Source organism: Cherax quadricarinatus, chromosome 1 (assembly GCF_038502225.1).
Source record: "Cherax quadricarinatus isolate ZL_2023a chromosome 1, ASM3850222v1, whole genome shotgun sequence".
Taxonomy (NCBI): Eukaryota; Metazoa; Arthropoda; class Malacostraca; order Decapoda; family Parastacidae; genus Cherax; species Cherax quadricarinatus.
The window spans coordinates 75,244,255-75,259,104 of NC_091292.1; the positions used below are offsets into that span (position 1 = coordinate 75,244,255).

At 38.3% G+C, this 14,850-nt stretch overlaps 1 protein-coding gene across 2 annotated transcripts in view; it reads right to left on the reverse strand.

Annotated features, from left to right (window-relative positions):
• Nucleotides 1-9,231: 9,231 nt before the first annotated feature.
• Nucleotides 9,232-14,850, reverse strand: part of AP-1mu (adaptor protein complex 1, mu subunit) — a 144,715-nt gene continuing 139,096 nt past the window's right edge. For both annotated transcript variants that reach the window (XM_053776909.2, XM_070082881.1), the window contains exon 11: nt 9,232-13,820. In XM_053776909.2, the coding sequence (XP_053632884.1) occupies nt 13,722-13,820 (99 nt within the window). In that variant the 3' untranslated portion in view covers nt 9,232-13,721. The remainder of the gene's footprint in view (nt 13,821-14,850) is intronic.

The following is a 14,850-nucleotide window of genomic DNA, read 5'->3' on the forward strand; positions in this document are numbered from 1 at the left end:
GTATCATAAAGACTTGCATCATCCCATTCATCAGGACAGACTATAATCTGTTGACAGTGATTTGACTTGATAGGGCATCTTCACTCACTGGACATCACTTGTATGGAATTACTGTAAGTTATCTACTTTCAGTAATCCCATACAGGGGATGTCCCATAAACCCACACAAGTGATGTTCCATATATCCACAAAAGTCATGTCCCATAATCCCATTGACTCATTCTGATTCCTTGAGTTCCCTACAGGTGCATTAGACTCATTTAATCTTTTCTCGTCTTGTATTCTTTGGAGAAAGAGCTTAGATCTAGGTGAAATACCAGAGGCCTTAGAGTGCAGACATAGCTCCTTTGCACAAGGGAGGTAGTAGAGCACTAGCTAAAAATTACAGACCAGTAGCCCTAACCTCTCACATCATAAAAATCTTCGAAAGAGTGGCGAGATGGCAGGTTACAAATTTCATGGACCAGCACAACCAACATAACCCGAACCAGCATGGTTTTAGAGCAGGACGATCATGTCTGTCACAGCTGCTGAACCATTATGACAGAATTATGGAGGCACTGGAAGAAGACCAAAACGCAGATGTGATTTACGCAGATTTTGCAAAGGCGTTTGACAAATGCGATCATGGATTGATAGTGCACAAAATGAAGGCCATGGGCATTACAGGGAAGGTAAGCAGATGGATTTTTGGTTTCCTAACACACAGAACACAAAAAGTAGTAGTAAACAGTGCAAGATCCAGCATCAGCAAAGTCAAAAGCTCATTGCCCCAAGGCACTGTCCTGGCACCTCTGCTGTTCCTCATCCTCAGAGCAGACATGGACAAAAACACCCGGCACACTTTTGTATCATCATTTGCAGATGACACTAAAATAAGCATGAAAGTCAGTACGGTAGAGGACACTGAAAAAGTACAGGAAGACATAAACAGGGTTTTCCAGTAGGCAGTGGAAAACAACATGACGTTCATTGGTGATAAGTTCCAGCTGCTTAGGTATGGAAAGAATGAAGAACTCAAAAAGAGCACTATATACAAAAACTCAAGAGGGTCACCAAATAGAACGCAAGGAACACATAAAAGACCTAGGAATAATTATGTCAGCGGACCTTTCTTTTAAAGACCAAGCAAAGTAACATTTATGAAGGGGTTCAGGGAAACCGGCAGGCCGGAATTGAGTCCTGGAGATGGGAAGTACAGTGCATGCATTCTGAAGGAGGGGTGTTAATGTTGCAGTTTAAAAACTGTGGTGTAAAGCACCCTTCTGGCAAGACAGTGATGGAGTGAATGACGGTGAAAGTTTTTCTTTTTCGGGCCACCCTGCCTTGGTGGGAATCGGCCAGTGTGATAATAAAAAATAAAAAAAATAACAAGACAAAGATCACGACAGCCAGGAAGATGACTGGGTGGGTATTGAGAACTTTCAAAACAAGGGAAACAATGCCGATGGTGACACTCTTCAAATCGCTAGTGCTCCCTCACTTAGAATATTGCTCAGTGCTGATGGCCCTGTTCAAGGCAGGAGAAACATTGGAGCTGGAACAAATACAGAGATCGTTTACGGCTCACATTCAGCCAGTAAAGCACCTAAATTACTGGGAACACCTGCAAGTTTTGAACATGTACTCATTGGAGCGGAGGAGAGAGAGGTACATGATAATATATGCCTGGAAGGTACTCGAGGGCTTGATCCCAAATCTGCACACTGCCATAACAACATACTGGAGTGAGAGATATGGGAGAAAGTGTAAAATAAGCCCAGTGAGGAGCAGGGGTGTAGTGGGGACAATATGGGAACACTGTATCAACATCCGGGGTCCCAGACTTTTCAACATCTTACCAGAAGATATCAGAAACACTGCTGGAACAAGTGTTGAAGCCTTCAAGAGGAAACTAGACAAGTATCTTCACCAGGTGCCAGATCAACCAGGCTGTGATGGATATGTGGATATGTGGGGCAGCAGGCCTCCATCAGCAACAGCCTGGTTGACCAGGCGAGCACCAGACGAGCCTGGCCCATGGCCGGGCTCAGAGAGTAGATATACTCTCGAAATTCTTCAAAGGTATATCAAAGGTAATGGTTTCCCAGCCAAGCTGGCATACTTGGCAACAAGAACCGAGGCAAAATGAGCTACATTGAACCCCTTTCTTCTACCATTTAGATTATGTGTCTGCATTATGAAATCTCATTACTGCTTAGATGTAGAGCCAGTGGGGTGCTGCCCTGTATAATAAACATCACAATACCAGGTTATTATTAGGCATACCATTGCTTCCCTCTTTGTTAGAATATTATTGTGGCCTGCCTGTAGTTCAAATCCATAGTGTTGACACTTGGACATCTTTTGAGTAAGTAAAAGGACACTAAGTGCAACTAATGTGACATTTTATTGTGGCAATGTTTCACTCTCTGGGAGCTTTGTCAAACCATTACGACTTGACAAAGCTCATGGAGAGCAAAACGTTGCCACAGTAAAATGTCACATTAGTTGCACTTAGTGTCCTTTTACTTAACATATTGTTTGTAATTCTACCAATATTAATACAATCTTTTAAGTAGAACAGTGAACCAATGTGATGCATATCTTTAGTTTTACATGTTCTTTCTCATCTTCAGAGTTTAACGTTATGTGACACTTTCACACATCCTTTCCCTCTCCTACTTTTTTCTCTCCAACTTAGTCTTCTGTCTCTGTCTTAAAGCTGACCTTCACAACAGATATCTGCACCCATGGTGCAGATATCTATTGTTTGGCATGAAACAATCCACCTTAAGATTAACACTAGAGTGAAAACAAAAATGAATTGGTGTTAACATGGTGAATATAGTGACTGCATTGAAGCTATTTTCACAGGAACAAATCAATAGTGGAGGGAACTGGAAAAAATATTTTCTCCTTTCTCAAAGCATACAGAAAATCATTGAAAAGAATATCACTAGAACGGAAGATGTTCCTGTTGAAACTAGAATATAAAATCAGGAGTTATGCATTCACTTTCATAAAGCCCTACCTTACAGTTAATCATCAGCTTGTGACTATTCTGACACTACAGCAACCAAGACTATCAACACAGGGGTACTATTACTCTCATTATATAAATTACCTAACAAGTGCTTCCCAGGAATTTAAACAAGTCCTGTTTACAGATGATACATTAGTCTTATCTAGTCCAGACCCTGTTGTCTTCAACTGTATAGTCAACAATGACCTTGTAAAGATTTCTACCTGGATAACAATCAACAAATTCACACAGTACTGACAAGGCCTACAGGTTGTTTGGAAATAAGGCAAAAAATGCTCAGTTTAACTCAAAAATTAATTCTCACACAGTAAGACAATGGAAAATTCTTCAGCATACACCTTGACAGGAACCTAAAGTACAACCCTTGCATCCAACACACTTTTTTTTTCAGAAACTGAGGGCCTTCTATCAAAAATATGCTATCTCCCCAAACAATGACTCGCTAATCTATCCCTACCTTACTTAGGGTATCTATGCTCAGGATCTACAACAGCATATCATCTAAAACCTATGTATTGTTACCCAACAGAAATCAGCTTAGAATAATCACTATCAAGTTCGTCAACATACACCCATTCTATTCAAAAGTCTTAACTTACTCACCCTGCAAAATATTCACACAATGTGCATTCTGTATGTATATATATGTGCGTGAGTGTGTTAGGAGTGAATGGAGACGAATTGTTCTTGGGACCTAACGAGCTATTGGAATGTGAGCAAGGTAATACTTTGTGAAGGGATTCAGGGAAACTGGTTAGCCAGACTTGAGTCCTGGAGGTGGGAAGTACAATGCCTGCACTTTAAAGAAGGGGTTTGAGATATTGCTAGTGTGTGTGTGTTGAGTGTTGAGTGTTGAGTGTTGAGTGTTGAGTGTTGAGTGTTGAGTGTTGAGTGTTGAGTGTTGAGTGTTGAGTGTTGAGTGTTGAGTGTTGAGTGTTGTGTGTTGTGTGTTGTGTGTTGTGTGTGTGTGTGTACTCACCTAGTTGAGGGTGCAAGGGTCGAGTCCAAGCTCCTGGCCCCGCCTCTTCACTGGTCGCTACTAGGTCACTCTCCCTGAACCATGAGCTTTATCGTACCTCTGCTTAAAGCTATGTATGGATCCTGCCTCCACTACATTGCTTCCTAAACTATTCCACTTCCTGACTACTCTGTGGCTAAGAAATACTTCCTAACATCCCTGTGATTCATCTGTGTCTTCAGCTTCCAACTGTGTCCCCATGTTGCTGTGTCCAGTCTCTGGAACATCCTGTCTTTGTCCACCTTGTCAATTCCTCTCAGTATTTTGTAAGTCGTTATCATGTCCCCCTATCTCTCCTGTCCTTCAGTGTCGTCAGGTTGATTTCCCTTATAGGACATACCTCTTAGTTCTGGGACTAGTCTTGCTGCAAACCTTAGCGCTTTCTCTAGTTTCTTTACATGCTTGGCTAGGTGTGGGTTCCAAACTGATGCCGCATACTCCAATATGGGCCTAACGTACACGTTGTACAGGGTCCTGAACGATTCCTTATTAAAATGTCGGAATGCTGTTCTGACGTTTGCCAGGCGACCATATGCTGCAGCAGTTATTTGGTTGATGTGCGCTTCAGGAGATGTGCCTGGTGTTATACTCACTCCAAGATCTTTTTCCTTGAGTGAGGTTTGTAGTCTCTGGCCCCCTAGACTGTACTCCGTCTGCGGTCTTCTTTGCCCTTCCCCAATCTTCATGACTTTGCACTTGGTGGGATTGAACTCCAGGAGCCAATTGCTGGACCAGGTCTGCAGCCTGTCCAGATCCCTTTGTAGTTCTGCCTGGTCTTTGATCGAATGAATTCTTCTCATCAACTTCACATCATCTGCAAACAGGGACACCTCGGAGTTTATTCCTTCCGTCATGTCGTTCAAAATGTGAATGTGAACGTGAACGTGAATATGCATGTATGTGTGTGTGTGTGTGTGTGTGTGTGTGTGTGTGTGTGTGTGTGTGTGTGTGTGTGTGTGTGTGTGTGTGTGTGTGTGTGTGTGTGTTTGTTTGTTTTTTCCAAGTCGGCCATTCAACACTTTCACCTCACTCATACATAATCACTGTTTTTGCCGAGGTGCCCAGATACAACAGTTTAGAAGCACATAAAAAAATATATAACATATCCCTCCAAACTGCCAATATCCCAAACCCCTCCCTTAAAGTGCAGGCATTGTACTTCCCATTTCCAGGACTCAAGTCCGGCTATATAAAAATAACCAGTTTCCCTAAATCCCTTCACTAAATATTACCCTGCTTACACTCCAACAGCTTGTCAGGTCCCAAAAACCATTCGTCTCCATTCACTCCTATCTAACACACGCTTGCCGGAAGTCCAAGCCCCTTGCCCACAAAACAACCTTTACCCCCTCCTTCCAACCTTTGTGAGGATGACCCCTACCCGGCCTTCCTTCCGCTACAGATTTATACGCTCTCCACATCATTCTACTTTGATCCATTCTCTCTAAATGACCAAACCACTTCAACAACCCCTCTTCAGCCCTCTGACTAATACTTTCATTAACTCCACTACTTCTCCTAATTTCCACACTCCGAATTTTCTGCATAATATTTACACCACACATTGCCCTTAGACAGGACATCTCCACTGCCTCCAACCACCTCCTCGCTGCAGCACTTACAACCCAAGCTTCACACCCATATAAGAGAGTTGGTACCGCTATACTTTCATACATTCCCTTCTTTGCCTCCATAGATAATGTTTTTTGTCTCCACATATACCTCAATGCACCACTCACCTTTTTTCCTTCAACAATTCTATAGTTAACCTCATCCTTCATAAACCCATCTGCTGACACATCACCTCACAAGTATCTGAAAACATTCACTTCTTCCATACTCCTCTCTAATGTGATATCCAATTTTTCTTTATCTAAATCATTTGATACTTTCATCACCTTACTCTTATCTCTGTTCAATTTCACTTTACACACCCTCCCAAACTCGTCCATTAACCTTTGCAACTTTTCTTTAGAATCTCCCATAAGCACAAGTATCATCAGCAAAAAGTAACTGTGTCAACTCCCATTTTGTATTTGATTCCCCATAATTTAATCCCACCCCTCTCCCCAACACCCTAGCATTTACTTCTTTTACCCCATCTATAAATGTATTAAACAACCATGGTGACATGACACATCCCTGTCTAAGACCTACTTCTACCAGGAAGTAGTCTCCCTTTCTTCTACACACCCTAACCTGAGCCTCACTATCCTCATAAAAACTCTTTACAGCATTTAGTATCTTACTACCTATTCCATGCACTTACAACATCAGCCATATTACTCCCCTATCCACTCTGTCATATGCCTTTTCTAAATCCATAAATGCAATGAAAACTTCCCTACCTTTATCTAAAAACTGTTCACATATATGCTTCAGTGTAAACACTTGATCTACACATCCCCTATCCAGTGTTCCAACTCTTTCTGGAGAGCTGCACCAGAACACAGACGCAATACAAGAGACAAGTACCTCTTTAACATACCAAGCATCCAACTAAACCTCTCTTAACCCTTTGACTGTCGCAAGCCCCTTTCTTAAAGTGTCATTCTATGTCGCAAAATTTAAAAAAAAAAATTATTTTTTCTTATGAAATGATAGAGAATCTTTTCCTGATGGTAATGACACCAAATTACGAAATTTGGTCGAAAACTCACGGAATTATGCTCCCGCGAAGTTAGCGGTCTCGGTGACATATGCATCGGCGATTTCACCGACTTTAAGCCCTGTTTTTGGCCAAATCTGTTGTTCCAGTTGACCAAACTCATAGCTATTTCTTTAGAACTCCATTGTTTCTATCAGTTGAGTAGAAGAAACCACCCATTTACCAATTTGAACTACCCAATAAAGTGGTCAGAAATTGGCAATTTGGCCAATTTCCCACAAATTAAAAAAGATGCCAATTTCAAAATAGGGTCCAGAATAAACAATGTAGACATTTTTGGCACTAAAATAACATATCTTCTGTTCATTAGTCACATCTCTATCCCCCTCTTATATTACTATTGTTTTCTATTTTGAATTTTTATTCATACAAAAAAATACAAAATTTACTGTTATGCAGACTAATGCATTATTGTAAAAATGGTATAAATAATATCAGTGCACTAGTGAAAGAATATTAGACTCCCCAGTTGACGTGTATTAGAAGTGTGGTGTGATCTGCTTACACCTGAACATTGGTAAAAATCGAACATTTCCGCTACTCTGAGCTCAATTTCAAGGTCATTTTCATTGTGAAACTAATCAAAATCATCTTTATTTCTGTAATATGTTTTCCATTTTATCACGTGAGACCATGAAAATGAGAATACAGCGATAAATACTTTACGAAAATACACCTCAAAGTCGGCGTTTTAATCCAAAAAAACGGTCAGTTTTTTTTTTCTCATTATGCACTGTGTGCTGCAGGATTCTTTTTTTATGTGGTGCACAATGACCACACAGACCCATTTTCTCACATGTGGGCCTACCAGCTTTCTCCTGCTTGATTTGAAGCTGCTAGAATTTACGCGTATTAATACGTCCGAAATAGTGGCACGCAAGACGTGTATATATACGACCAAAACAGTCAAAGGGTTAAGAGCACCCTGTGAATGAAGGACTAAATTTTGAAATACAGTGGACCCTCGAATTTAGTAGTCCCTTTTCTGTATGCAAAACTATAGTTCTTCCCTATAAAATGTATTTTTTGTTAATATTTCCCATAAGAAATAATGTAAATCCAATTAAACCATTCCAAACACCCAAAAATATTAACAAAACATACATTTTATAGAGAATAATTATAGTTTTGCATACAGAAAAGGGACTACAAAATTCCAGGGTCCACTGTACTCTTCTAGAAGATACAAAAAAGGTCCCTATCTATCACTTGCTTCAGAAATTTACAGTAGACCATCAATTAAAAAGGTTTCCTTTATGTTTTCTCCACTGAACTATTGTCAAATTGCGGCATATTTTCACTTTTCCTACCAAGAAGCAGAACCGTTTAAATTTAATTTTATTAAATCTAAACAGTACTGCTTCTTGGTAGGAAAAAAATTTCAGTGCTGCAAGCTGGATGAATGACTTACTGACCGACCTGATTTTCTGAATGACTTGACTGATTTACTGAATGACTTACTTGACTGACTGACCTACTAACATTACTGATTTACTGACATCACTGACCATCTTGACTGATTTACTGAATGACTTGACTGATATACTCACTGCTTACTATTTGACTGACTGATATGACTGATTTACTGACTGATGGTTTACTGGCTTGACTGACTGACTTAATTGATATACTGAATGACTTGAGTGACTGACTTGAATGAGTGACCCACTGAATTGAATGACTATACTGATTTGACTGAATGATCTGACTCACTTGACTGGATTGACTTACTGCCTTGATTACCATCCACCTTAGCCCAGATGGGCCTCAGCATGTCTCTCCCCTCCCTGCTTCACAATCATCAACAAACACCAGGAACCACAATTTAAGGTAAGAAATATTATTTCTGTTGCATTTTTAGCCTCAAACAACAGAAAAACATATATTGTAACAATAATGAGCAACAACTGCATTATTATTTTTATTTTTGTAAGATCTGGAGACCTAAAAAACAAAAACAGTTGTTTGGCTTTTTTTTTTGGGGGGGGGGAATCCTAGGAACATAACCCTATTTTTCCAATAAGTTCTTCAGTTCCTTTAACACAGATTTATCTAACACTGCATTTTCAGGAACCTAACTACCATATTAATCGATGGTCTACTGTAGTTAAAAAGCACCTCCATCTGACCTATCGTAAATTCTTCAGTATGATTTAAAAGAATCCACTGCTTACAACCTCGTTATTACAACATTCACAGATTGTACTTCACATCCATATACAAGTATAGGCACTACTACTCTTCTTTCCATACACCTCTACACTCCTACCTTACTTTCCTCATTCTTAACAGAACCATCTATCAATGCATTTACTCATTCAATATCAGAATATAACCAATGTGTTAACAGATTCCTTTCAATACCTATTTCAAAATTTTTAATCTTCTATTCTCTGTAATCAACTACATAATATTTTGTGATAGGAAATTTAACATGGCTTATGTTTCCTTGTTTAATCGATTAATTTCCAAAAAATTATCTTGGAGAGATTATTCTTTAACAAAAAAAAAACAAAAATAGACTGGCAAGTGTTTATTTATTAATGGTCAAATACTAACAATGAATATTTTAAACTAATTCAAGCAGCAATATTAGCAAATGTCTCTTGGCAACATATCCAAATATCTAATAATTTATCTTAAATTTTTAAGGAAATAACAGTGAGGTAAACCCTATAATGTAAACTATAACAAACATTATCCACAATATTCTAGGATCCTGCACTAACCTTCATCACAACTAGCATAAAGCATTATAATAAAACTAAATATCTAGTAAATCCATCATTTAAAATATTAAAACTATGTACACAATTCTTCTGCACAAGGTTTTAAAATCATCTGTGTGATGTAGCTTTATAGCTACATCAATCAGAAATAAATGTGAAAAGCACTCCATCATATTTCAAAGCAAATATATATTAAAAGTATTTAGACAATTATGGAAAATGTAAAAAAGCTGTTATAATTTTGCCAACCATGAATTACACATGAAAATCTAAACTGACAATGCACTAGTAATACATTTGACCTACTCTGCAATTCCTGCTTGATCCCAAACAAGTACAATACACACATTTATGGTATGGTATGGCATTTTCAGTAACTGATCAGTGCAAGGCAATTATGAATTTGCCTCCAAGCAAGGTTTTATATTTTTACAGAAACACTGATATTTTGCATCAAAACACAATTGGAGATTAATGTAAATTTCAAATTTTGCATTGAAAAATAAGTACTCAAAATGAAAATGTGTATGACTATTAACTGAATACTTTTTATTTTATGACACATTATGTTCATTACCAAGACGATTAATGTGTGATGTTACAACAGTTAATTAACCATTTAAATAACAAAAAAGGCACAATACTGTGACTCGAACTATACACAAATAACCTGCACACAGAAGAGAGGAGCTTATGACATTTCGGTCCGACTTGGACCATTTACGAAGTCACACTAACGAGGAGAGCAGGATGGGTATATATAGGCAGGGGGTGGTAGTAGTGGAGGTGGAAGGAAGGAGTAGGGAGGTAGTAAGAGTAGGAGGGGGCAGTCAAATACTAAGAAAGAGGAGCACTGCTTCCTTTTCTTGATGTTCATGTCCACCACTCAGATACAGGTTTTGCCTTTTCTGTTTACCGCAAGCCTATGCACAGTGGCATGTACATTCACTACTTTTCTTATCATGTTTCCTCTGTCAAAAAAAGTGTTATCTCCCTCTTTCTCCATGCTCTCCACATATGTGATCCTCAGTTCCTTCAACCAGAAATTTCCACCCTTCATAATTCATTTTCCCATCTTGGCTACCCTTCCCATTTCATAGACTCTGCCCTCTCACGTGCTAAACATAATTTCTTCTCTACCAAACTCTCTACTCCTGGGAACTCTTCTGTCCTCTGCCTTCCCTACATTTCTGGTCTTTCTAATCTCAACAACTATCTCCGTTCCTTAGACATCAAACTTACTTTCCGCCAAACTAACACTCTTTGCACTAATCTCGTTCATACCTCTCCTCCCTCTACAGATGCTCCTGGTGTCTACTCTATTTTTTGTTCCTCCTGTCCTCTTCAATACTTTGGAGAAACTGGTCGATCTCTTTCTGACAGAGTTGGGGCTCACAAAAATAGTGTTAGGCTTGCCAACACTAACAATGCTCTTTTCTGTCATGTCAGAGATCGCAGCTATCCTACTGACTGGTCTTCTGCTAAAACTGTCTTCCCTACTTCCAACTTTAACAGTCGCCATCTGGTTGAGTCCTCCCTAATACACAGCTTTCCTTGTATGAATCTTAGTCCTGGCTTCGTCTCTGTAGATGCCTTCCTCTCCCACTACATTGTAAAATGCTCCAAACTTAAGAACACTCGTGATCTAACCTGATTCCTCTTTTTTTCTTCTTCTCCCTCTTCCCCTTTCCTTTTTCCTTTTTCTCCTTTGGGTTGTCTTTCTTCTGCCCTGTGTATTTGTTCCTTCTTTATTTACTTATTTATTTGTTCCCCCCCCCCCTCGGTGTTCTTGCTCTTACCCTCTGTGGGCACCAGCTCCCTTGCAGTGCTCCTCTTTCTTAGTATTTGTCTGGCCCCTTCTACTCTTACTACCTCCCCACTACTACTTCCTTCCATCTCCACTACTACCACTACTACTACTACCACCTCCTGCCTATATATACCCATCCTGTTCTCCTTCTCGTTAGTGTGACTTTGTACATGGTCCAAGACGGACCAAAACGTCGTCGTAAGCTTCTCTCTTCGGGTTACTTGTGTACAATTAACCCTTTCACTGTCCAGACTCACAAAATTGAAAGTACTCAGTGTCCACATTTAAAAAAACAAATAAAGTGGTAAAGAATCTTTTTTATGACAGTAATGAGGCCAAAAATGCAAAATTTGACAGAAAACTTATGAAATTACACAGGCACAAAGTTAGCAGTCTGGCCACAATTTAAGCATTGGTGATTTCGCTGATTTTGAGTTCTATTTAATGCCAATTCCAATCCTCAATTTAACCAAATTCTTAAATATTTCACTAGTACACCTTCCGTTCTTTCAACTGAGTACAAGAAATCACCCATTCAACAATCAAAACTACCCTATTAAAAAATAATCCATTTTAAAATAAATACTGTAGATATTCCAGGCACTAAACATTTCCTCTGTTCATTAATAATATCCCCAGGCCTCTTTTATATTACACTCGCCTTCCATTTTGAATTCATCACACAAAAAAATAGAGATTTAACCTATTTCTCAGATAATAATGTATAACCAAGAATAACTGATCATGGTTTATGGTATCCCAATAACTGACTCAAACCTAGTAAAACACCCATAAAACAGATCAGAGGGGGTGTAGAAGGGCCTCACCCATCCTCGTCAGGTGCTAGAACCAACTCAATCATATTTATTTCACTAGTATGTCTTTCATTCTATCAAATGATAATGAAACAGCCAATAAAACTATAAGATCCATCATAGAAAACACCTCAAAAGTTGTTACTGAAACCAAACACAAGGTCAGAGTTTTGCCATGTTTTTAATCTTCTATTCTGTGTAATCAACTACCATAATAATATTTTTGTCATAGGAAATTTAACATGTTTCCTTGTTTAATCAATTAATTTCCATAAAATTATCTGGGAGATATTATTCTTTAAAAAAAAATAGACTGGCAAGTGTTTATTAATGGTCAAATACTAACAATGAATATTTTTTAAACCAATTCAAGCAGCAATATTAGCAAATGTCTCTTGGTAAAATATCCAAATATCTAATAATTTATCTTAAATTTTTAAGGAAATAACAGTGAGGTAAACCCTATAATGTATAACAGCCAATAAAACCATAAGAACCATCCACACACAAGGTCAGAGTTTTGCTTTTCCCATCATGCACCATGTGAGGAAGGATTTTTTTTATATACTGTGCACACTCACTGCACAGACCCATTCTTTCATATCTTGGCCAAAATTTACCTCTCACAACCTATCCAAGCAAGACGAACTCATGACAGATCTATGTGACTGACCTGACATCAATATGTGACAGACAGTGAAAGGGTTTTAAAGATTACTTATTTTCTTTCTGATCATAAATACCCTAAACAAGACAGATGCAACTAAACTGGAATGTAAAGCAAATTCTATACATATTAAGAGGCACTTATGCTGCCCCATCCTGAATACAAAAATAAGGTATACTGTACAAGCAATTATTGATACAAATAAATAAAATAGTTTGAATAAAAATTATTTGATCAAGATGCCTATTTTCAAATGGAAAATTTTGCTAAGTTTTAAAGGCTCAAATGGAAAATTTTGCTAAGTTTTAAAGGCAAAAATCTGCTGCAAAGAATTACTCTTAACCACACATGCCAAGAGACAAGGAAGAAAATATATATTTCAATAAATATATAATCTGTATTCAAGTTTCTTATAAAAGTAGTCATTTCATTCTCACTATAAAATGAGCCAATGATGAGACATATCCTACAATGAAGTACATCTTACTGTAGGTGAAGAATACCAACCCAATATATGGTCTCACTGACTATAAAGTTTAATGTGCTTCATTCTCAACTTCAGGTTATTCAAGGATACCTCAAATTTCTGGCCCTTGCAAAACAAAACTCTCAATATTCTGATTAATAATTTCTGCTGACTTTAAGTCAAATGCTATGACGAAGAAATGATATTTATGAAGAGGTGAAAGAACACGTGTAGGAATTCAGCTAGAAAGATGAAGAACAAAGGGGCAAATAGGATTAATTAAGTTACATTACATTTCTTATCAAATACAGCATATGAAATCAGGATAATGATTCTTATGAAATCAAAATCTGATCAACCAAGATAATCCAGGTGTACTCACTGTACATCACTAAGATCAGACAACATAAGATCATGCAGTGAGAGCTTTTTCTTAAATGATTGTTTAAACTTTGATGGAAAGTAGAAGTGAGCTTTGTAATTTTCTAGCAATTGGAAAAAAGTTTACCAAAAATTGAGAATTTTAGTGTGTCCTTAACTGGTAGTCGCCATTTTGGGTGATATATCGAACCCATGGAAGCGCTTGATAGCCAGATTTTTCAATGATCTTCAGATATCTCACCTGTAAAATATAAATGTTGCAAGCATTAATAATAAAAACCGAAAAACATCATAATCCATGACCAAATATAAGTTGAGCAAAACGGGTTTTGACTTTTATATTTTATTGGCTAAATATATAAAATTAGGAAATTATTCGGAGCACATAAATTAGAAAATAGTGTGGGGGTTACCAAAGACATGACTCAGAGGGTGTATAAATTGGGGTGTAAGGAAAGAGGAGTTGAGGTTATCAGAGGAAGGGTTGGAAAGAGGGAGTAAATGTTCTGAGTGTTAGTAAGAGTTTAAGCCTCCAGCAGGATTGTGAGAGCCTGTTAGATAGGAGTGAAGACAAATAGCTTTTATGGCCAAAAGTGCTGTTCGTGTGAGCAAGGTAACATTTATGAAAAGATTCATGGGAAACCAGTTAGCCGAAGATAGGAAGTACAGTTCATGCACTCTGAAGGAGGGGTGGAGATGTTGCAGTTTGGAGGGTCACTTCTGGCAAGACAGCTGTTGAACAAATGGTGAACATTTTTTTCCCAGGAGGTAACTTAGATCTGTTTGTGACCTGATATAGCCCACTGTGTGAGCAAAAAATTGCCAACAAAGAATTGCATTATACTGCATTTCTGTCTCAAGCCCCAAGGGATTCTGGAAGACCAAGTTTAACATCTTAGATTGTAAGAGGGTCATGATGAATTCCTGGAATGAAGTTTCCACTCAATGTCTCAATGCAGCTTGAAGAACTTGTGGCCTTCAGTCACCTATGACTGAAGGGTCTGAGGTTGAGAAGGATGTAAACCAGAAGATTGTTGCTACTGGTAAAGCGATGAGGCTGGAGGTTGATGATGAGGATATGGAGGTTTTAATTCAGTACCAGAGACAGGAATGGATAACAGAGGAGCTCCAGGAATTAGGGAAACTATATGAGGACAGTGGGGAGGAAGATGACTATGAGATAACAGATGCAGAAACATAGGAGTTGCTTACTCATTGGGAAGGTGTGAAAAGAATCATAATAAAGTACCCAAAAATTTAAAGAACAACTA